This window comes from Pavona decussata, unplaced genomic scaffold (assembly GCF_977016875.1).
Source record: "Pavona decussata unplaced genomic scaffold, jaPavDecu1.1 SCAFFOLD_98, whole genome shotgun sequence".
Taxonomy (NCBI): domain Eukaryota; kingdom Metazoa; phylum Cnidaria; class Anthozoa; order Scleractinia; family Agariciidae; genus Pavona; species Pavona decussata.
In genome coordinates, this window is record NW_028145514.1 from 1,697,231 (window position 1) to 1,705,981 (window position 8,751).

General features: G+C 39.4%; 1 protein-coding gene across 1 annotated transcript; it reads left to right on the forward strand.

Annotated features, from left to right (window-relative positions):
* The first annotated feature begins 5,697 nt into the window (after positions 1–5,697).
* LOC146472591 (uncharacterized) lies at positions 5,698–7,895 on the forward strand. Its single transcript, XM_085119477.1, has 2 exons — positions 5,698–6,259; positions 6,385–7,895. The coding sequence occupies exons 1-2, from the start codon at positions 6,085–6,087 to the stop codon at positions 7,209–7,211; spliced, it is 1,002 nt and encodes a 333-aa protein (XP_084975603.1). The 5' UTR covers positions 5,698–6,084; the 3' UTR covers positions 7,212–7,895.
* The last annotated feature ends 856 nt before the right edge of the window (positions 7,896–8,751 follow it).

Here is an 8,751-nt window from a genome sequence, read left to right on the forward strand (position 1 = left end):
TTAAAATGGGTTTATTATATAAATGCAAATGTGGTAAGAAGTTTGTTTCTTTTTTCAAAAGGAGCAGGCCGTGGTTAAGTAATTTTTCACATCAGAATGAGTCAAAAACACAAGCGCGGAGAAAACAGAGTTGTTGATGTAGATGAAAAGAAGGAAACATTAATTACCTGGCTATTCAGTTGGTATAAAATGGTGATATCAAAAATGTTTAAATTCCGGAATAAGAATACATACAATGATTACATGAAATCCGTCATAAGAGGGTTTTGGTGTCTGAGGTACAAAATCGCTCTTAAATTATCATGTGTCAGCGAACGTTTGCAGAAATGTGTTCCCAAATTTTAATTTATTCTTTTTCTTTTTTCTTTTTTCGGAATACAGTCAATCGAACGCAATCTAAAATGAGTAAAATCTCACAAGACGGTGTTAAAACATAATGTGAATGTATATATACTGATATATATGTTACCAATATGCCTTACTAGCTATAAACATCAAACTGTATAAGAGACGTGTGCATGTGTTTATCACGAGAAATCAAATTCAGATTTCGTTTAATCTCAGATCAGCTCATTCATCCTCACAGCCCAACAAGAGAAACACAAATAGGAAAACCGCTTGCTCACTGACCTGTGTATAGTTATTGTCAACGAAAATCTGATCGTTTTACTTGTGAAAACGCTACTTTCCAATCTAATCCGAATTTCTGAGGCGAGTGATACTTTTCAAACAGATATCGGCACAAAAAGGATCACTGGGTACGGGTACCGCGGAGGAGACGGAGAGGATACTAGTTTGTGGGATCGTGTATAAATACTTGTATAAATACATGTACAATAAAACATAGGTGACTTAGACCTGGGGCAAACGTCGAATCTTAGCCGAACTTAATTCGTGGAGCCTATCAATTTTGAAAATAGGCGCATGAATGGTGCGACATTTGCCGCAATTAAGTTCGACTTAAATTAATTTGTTCCACTCCAGCAATAAGTTCGTCTTGCCAAGTCGGATAACGCGACAGTGGTTCGGTGTTTCAGCAAACGCCGTTCTAAACACGCGCTGAACTCAATTCATAAATCATGCAAATTACAAAATAATTGATTCAAATGTGATGGACTGCGCAAACGTCACAAAAACACCGACTCCCCCATCTGCCAAACGCTACTCCTTCCTCCCCTTCCCCCCTTCCCCCCCCCCCCCCCCCCCCGCCCTAACGAGCATGCGCTGTACAAAGACAATTTCGCGACCGGGAATGTCAAGCTATCGAAACTCATTGCTGACATCGTAAAGTGTGATGGAAATACATGTGTTTTTCGTGTTTTCCCTTAAGTATTTCACTGGTTAAAGTTAAAGTATTGTATGGGTATTTGGTGTAAACCGACACTGCTTGTTAGATTGTTCATAATTACATCTGAAGCATTGTCTCGTTTAAATTTTAAGCCGGGAATGAGCAGCCAGTGCCAGTCATACAATGGTCTCAGTACGCTTTAACAAAATAATATAAGACATAACAATTAACGAAAGCTCCTGTGTTTCCAGCTCGTTTGGTGGCCTTTTAAAGATATATTTGTGTAAGCTAATACGGATTGATCCGTTCGGATGCTTTTAGCTGAAACTGTTAAACTTACAGAACGTTTTAAGAGACGTAATCTTATTCCACGAATTTTTAAGTTGTCGCTGGCTTTAGGAAAACGCTAGCTCACCTTATTTGGCATTTTTAACGACATATTCAACTCTTCGAAATCGAAAGGAATTAATTTTTTTCGCTGAAATTTTGCCCAAGAAAAATTTAGTTTTTCTTTTCAACTAAATTCGAATTTCTGAGGCGATTTTATAAAACAAAATCACTTTTCACATCGAAATGAGCGCTTGATCGTGTTGATTCTTATTTAACAATAAAGATATGAAAAATCCCAGATCAAGGCTACTCGTGACCAAATCACAATTCATGGCAAATAATTAATCACATTTCGCGGGGCAAAAAAACATAAGATGTTTCAATCACAAATGGCGCTTATCATGAACGGAAAGGCCGTTATTTTGTTCATTTTAATTTTTCTCTTTAAGTATATCTTACTGGTATGCATAAAACTGATAAGTTCAATAAAGTACAACACAAAGACCTGTAACCATGAAAATATTAGAATGGTCCAGCAAAACATTTGTAAATTGTAAATTGAACTAAAGTCAGAATTTGCTGTTACTCTCTTCTGTCTCAGTCACCAAAAAAAGAGCGCTTATTGGCGTGAGACGTGAGAGCATTTACGCACTGAAAAGGTAGAGATAAAAAAAGCAGGGCCTAGAATATGGGAAGAGAGAGCAGGCGTAATCGGGGGAGGGGGAGAGGAAGCGAGAGAAAGTCCCTTTTTTTTTTCACCCTTTTTCTCGCTCCCCAACCCTCCCCCCTCCCCTTCTCTGATAACGCCTGCTACGTAGGATACGTTAACAACTTTAAGAAAGCTATGATGTTTCGATTTCATATCAAGAAAATAACAACAAAAAGTGAAGAAAAGGGCTTTATTTGAGCGAAAAGAAATCCATCAATGCTCAGCATGAAAAAGGAGTTGACATAATTCCTGGTTCACGCTATCGACATAATGGCATAACAACATGGACATAACGACATAAAGAAAATATTTTTTTTTTCTTTTTATCGTTAGGCTTATGTCATTATGTTATGCTGTTCAAATTTGGGACATAAAACATCAGCATGAATAGAGTATTTTGCATTTTGCGCGACCTCGCCCTTATGTCGTTTTGTGGTTCGTGTGAACCAGGCTTTAGGGCGTCTTCATATGAGCCCGGTAACCCGGCTGGCCCGATAGGCGGGACGAATTTTGTCTTCTGTTCATATGGGAAATTTAATCCTGGTTACCGAGATGAAAACTATCCTAAAGGCCTAAAATACCCGTGGACCTGCGTTCCGACTTAACATAACATTTATTCAGGAAAAACATCCTGAATAGGGAAATCGGGAGGTTAGCCCTGTATGAAAACAATTTCACTGACTTGTCAGCGACCTTACAAGCCATGCTTAGTTAAAATTGTTTCGTCTCGGTCAGTCCCGGTATCCGGGCTGGAGTGTTCACATGGGAAAAATTTCCAGCTCGGTTACCGAGTTCTCGGTCGCAAAAACCGAGATCTCGGTAACCGGGCCAGCCCGCCTTCACATATGAACACATCGAAATTTTTTCAAAGAAAAGAGTGGCGAGGCGAGATCTCGGAAACCGAGCCAGCCCGGTCGACTGGGCTCATATGAAGAGGCCCTAAGTTGACGACCTTTTTCGTCAGATTTCCCTGCAGTTTCTGATTAATTGCTAAAACGGTGCGTAGAAAGACAATTTCCCATGTTTCTTTGGTTAGCGTGAACCACGCATCGACTTTTTATCTAACTGCTTGGCGACAATTAAGCGGTTCGTTTTCTCCATCTTCGTAGCTAGACCCAGAGGTATTCACTTGGGCGCTGCGAAGAAATCGGGGAATATAAAAATTGTCGTTTTATTGACTGGTAATGTGTTGGCTTCAAAGAAAATTGCCATTTTAGTCTCTGTCCTTAGCTATCATTGATTGGCGACAATAGGTTCACGTTGAACGTCATTCGAAGACGTAGTCTGCGTATCAAGGTGGGGCGGAATGAGGTAGTGTACATGAAAACTTCGGCGCGATTAATTGATCGATAAAATGGCTCACCGGAAAGAACATTGGTACTTTAAGGACCCTTCTAGCTAGAAGACAGCAAAGAGGATTAATTTTGTACTAATTGTACAAAATAGGTTAAACTTTCCAAAATGCTCCACCTTTTTGGTTCTGTTTCTTTTTATGTACAAGATGTATCAAGAAAGCATTAGGAAACGTGAACAAAAAATAAAAATTAAGTGTAAAGAAGCTGTTAACTGTTTTCAATTCCGCAGTAAACCAGGCTGTTCCGTTCCGAAAATTACTTGGGGATCAATTCAGGATCAGCGTGAATAAAATTGGAGACCATTTTGGGGGCTGTACAGAACTCAGATTTGCTTTTTCCGCCAAGTATTCCTGTGTCACTTGATTGGCGACAAAAGGTTCGCCTTCTACGTCATCAGAGAGCCAGAAGAGAAATCTGCCCGCCACTACGATTTCTTGAAAAAAAAATAAATAAATAAAAAAAAAACGCGTTGAATGGTGCAATCTACTTCAATCTATTGTGATAAACACTTTTGCGATTTAACTGCTTTTTACTTTTATTTATTTATTTATTTTTTTTTTTTTGCCTTATTAATTAATTATTTAATTATTTTTTGTGCTAGTCACATGTTATCTTTCTGTTATAATGATGGCACAACTGCTTTCCTGGACACGTACTGTAGATTTAATTGTTTTCAGTTAAGTCAGCCCATATTTTAACCAAGATCGCTTTGTTCTTATGGTGTTAGCCGTCTATGTCAGTTTCCATTTGTCAGTATTGATCTCCTCGAATACATAGTTGACGATAAATTTATTCCATCTCTCAGCTGATCGTATTTCTTGAATATTAATCCCTACATTTTAAAATAGAGCAGAGACTATGAAGAAGTCGAAAGCTAGCCCGTTTGTCTCAGCTAATCGTTGGCGACAATAGCCTGCGACCAGTCCAAATCCAGCCGTCGCTCTCCTTTCGCGTTTTTTGATGGAATGGTTTACCAAGGCGAAATCAACAAACGGAAGGATTCAAGAACTTTCACCTTTTTCTCTCGGCGACAGGAAAATGCTAACAAGTGATCGCGTTCAATTTAGCAGCGCTGCTTTTCTTCTTGTGTGGTCGCTGGCTAAGATTGTTTTTCTTTTATTTTTTGCTTCTCGTTTCCGGTGGGAATGTTTTACCAAGCGAAACGCCGAAACAGAGCCTGATCGCATATTAACACATGAAGATTTTTTTTTCAAATACGCACAGCTTAATGAACCTCCAGGAATTTAAGTCGCTTTAATATTTTTGAACACAAATTATTTTTAGATGATTTTATACTCATAATGATATAATGGAAATGTAAGTTGTTCTACATAACTTTTGCACGGAAAAAATGTCACGCACAAAAGTCACATCAGTTGTAACATCCATTGACCCTGAACGTATGTCGATTACCATTCATGAAGTAAGTAGTTTTCCGGCTATGTTTTTGTTGGGTTTTACCCATCTTTGAGTAAAATATTAAACCATTTGGTAAAATTTACAGGGTAAATCATAAATTGTCGTTTAAAAGCAGAGAAAAAATACAAAGCTTTTTGTCCGACAGAAAGACTCTTTATTGTTAAAATGTGGTAAAATACTGAAAAGTAACAAATCTGTACATGCTGCCAACCGACTATGTGTACGCGGCTTTCGAAATAAATGTTGGATTTTATCAACTGCGTTATATCAGTGTAAAGATTGGACTTCGGCAGAGCGTCTCGAATCTTCGACGCTCGAAAAGTCAGCTTCGCAGCTAAAAATAATGTGTTAAAGTCAAAGAAAATGTAAACACAAATCATTTCGGCGTGAAATATTGTTTTCTGTTATATCATTATGTCCTCCAAAAAGTTTGAAAATGTTTGGATTGTTTAGTCTTTGTCGCTGTTATTAGACTGTTATGGGAAACATTTACATACTGAACTGTTCTTTAATAGCCAAAATATCTCGACTGCAACCGGCGAGACAGTTTTCCCGGCTCTTTAGCTGTCGTCATGTGGTATAATTGCGTACTGAGTCGGGGCTTAGGACGGATCAAAACTTGCCTTTAAACTGAGCAAAAAGCTTTCTTCTCGTCGTCTGTGTGCGGAAAACTTGGCCTACCTTCCTTGAATTAAGGTTTAGAAAAAAGTCGTTGCTACAATGATTTTTCAGTTATCATTAGAATAAGTGGTTCTTTTCTACTTTAGATTTTTATCGTTTTCCCCTAGATTCCTTGAACTCCAGTCTGTCGCTCCACATTGACGCGAAATTTTGGAATCCGGTCTAGCAGTCCCCTTCTCTCTGTCGCCAACTTGAAATGATTGACATCTCAAAAATGTTTAAAAGGCGGATTTCTGCTGCTCAGCTTGGCATTCGAGACTTGCTGCAAATTAAGATAGACTGACATCTCGTCCTCTTCAACTATGTATCAAGCATTAATGAAGTCGTTCATCACTCTGTTTTTTGTTTGGCTCACCGTTAGCCTTGCTAAGTCATCCAGTAGTAGAAGATATGGGAAGCTTGACAACTACATGGACAAACTCACTCAAGACCTTGGCATTTTTCAGGAGGAAAACGTCCGTTTTGTCTTCGATCAAGGTACGTTAAAAGCCATCGTTTTTGTGTAACGAATGTTTGTTTTATCAGTTGAGTTGATATAATGTAATATGCCAAAAACTTAGTTTTCGTTTCCTGAACTAAGGTTTGTTTTAATTTAATTTCAGATTTCTTTCGTCGAAACACAAATGCGACAGTCAAAAACAGCCTCAGCACTGTCTTTGATGCCTCGTCTATCGCCAACAGCTTCAAAGTCTATCTGGCCGTGGTTAAATTTCCTGACAGCGAAAAGGTCACTGATATCACCATGGGGAACGAAAACGGAATTAGTTTGGTATCGAACACGCAGGATTTACCAGTAAAGAACACAAGTACCACAGACCTGTACGATGTGTCTCGCGTCTTCGATGATTGGAAACTTCAAGGAAAGAATCCCGCGGGAAAACTGAACATTGTGTTTAACGTTTCAAACTCCCTGCGCACGGAATCGAGAAAGCGGGTTCTTAGGAAGTGGAGATCAATGATCAAGGATAGAGAATGGGCGCAAAGTGGACCAGTTTTTCTCGTTGTTTACTTCAAAGACACAACCAATAACAGACTCTTGACACGCCCAAATCCCAGCGCTAATGAAGCACTTGCCCACAAGCTCCGCACCGGTACTCCATGTACCTGCAGTCGTATCAGTTTCCGCAAGACTTTTGCAGAGCTAGGATTATCGAACAGGTTCGTGAGCCCAAGGGGGTCTGTTGACCTGGGTGTGTGCTGTGGGTCTTGTTCCTCGACTGTTAGCGTGGACTCGCGAGTGAGCTACATGTCTACACACGCGTGGATGCTGGAGCTGGCGCGAGTGAGGGGTTTGACCACCCGGAGGCCACGCTGTGTGCCAATTGAATACAGAGGACTAAGGGTGAGGAAAAACGTTCCTCCTGGTAGTGGAAACTTTGTATACCAGGTGATTTCAGATTTTACAGCTTCAAGGTGTGGATGCCGATGAGGATAAGGAACTGTTCTTTTTGCAAAGACTTCCCTATAAAGTTCGTCCGTTTTTTGAACATTTTGAACGTGTCTCAAACAGATAAAAAGCTTTGATGCTCCTGGAATCCAAAGTTTAAGGTTAGCAAAGCTTGTTAAGCTTACCTAGGTGCCCGCAAGAAATCGGTCGGGATTATTTACACTTTTACAGACATATTTTCATGGTGGTGGCACTTTTGGCAGAGTGGATATGATTGCCAAACAACATTTCGCAATTTCTGTACTTACAAATTTCAGTGCTTAAAATAGCGAGATTTTAACTTAGGGTGCTTTTTCCGGGAGCATCGAAGCTGAGTTTTCTGACTGAGACGAAATTCAAAACTAAAATTACAAGTTGATCTTGTGTGCCCATACAGTCGTTTCAGTCATGAATTTCACCCGTTTGTAGTTAACATGGTTGTTAATGAAGGTTTCAGACTAGTTTCAATTTGTTATCATTTCAATTTGCACATTTTTGAAGCCTGTTGAATACATCCAGCTAGTTATGGAGTTCGGAACAGTATATCGGCAAGACCGATTTACGAAGAAAATATTTCATTTGACTTTTTTCCGTTATTGTGCTGTCACAAAGGTTACAGATCTTTGTATACAAATCATTTGAAGAGAAGTTCTGTGAGTTTTAAATAAAGTTACATTGCAAAGTGCACCATACTGTGTCTTAGGTTGTTTAAAAAGGCGTTAAACTTCATGAAACTTTTTCTTAATTTCAACTTTTGTCTTGGAGAGAAGAACCATTAGCAAGTGTAATATTAAGCAGTTATGTTTTACCTTAAAGCAAGGATAACTGGGGTCGATAACTTTCGAAATTCTAGTATGAAGTTCGCTACGGTAATTATATGTAAGTTAAAAAATAATTCAGTGTTCTTCACAGTAGTATCGATTTCTTTTCTCTCCTTGCAAAAAAAAACCAAAAAAACAATACAAGTTTTCGAATAACAAAACAAGCTCTTACCAGTTACCACTTCATCAAGCCTTAGCAGCGAAACTCTAGTTCGGAAAGTCAAAACGTTAGGCTATAGCTAGTATATTTGGTTATAAATGACATGTCACAACATTTTTAGAAAGTTTACAGAAGTTTAGTCGGGGGAAGGGTGCGTTGGGGGGGGGGCATGGCATGGGGATGAAAGGGGCTTAGCGTCCAGTTCCGGTTTGTACAATCTACTTCCGCTTCCTGTCTCTTCCTTTGTAACACTCACTAGATGGTTACTTAATTAAGGGTCAATCTCGTTCCCAGAGCCCGCGTTACCCTTTTCCACTGGGTAAGGGTAACGCGGGCTCTGGGAACGAAGAGTCGAAAAAGGCCCTCCTTTTGCAATTTCAAATAACTGCAAATAAGCTTACCGATTTTGTTGGAGGGCATCATCGGAGCCGACACTCCTAGGCCTCATCGTATCCAATTTTCTTTTGCCACTGAAAACAAATAAATAGTGGCTGGATGAATACAACGTGTTTTCGTACCGCCATTTTGAATGTCGCAAAATCCTGGGGACGAGGTTGTGCTC

Bases quoted from the DNA above. Each gene is read 5' to 3' on its own strand.
- LOC146472591 (XM_085119477.1), top strand. From the start codon at position 6,085: ATGTATCAAGCATTAATGAAGTCGTTCATCACTCTGTTTTTTGTTTGG. The intron at 6,260-6,384 runs GTACGTTAAAAG...ATTTAATTTCAG, and splicing joins CCGTTTTGTCTTCGATCAAG to ATTTCTTTCGTCGAAACACA.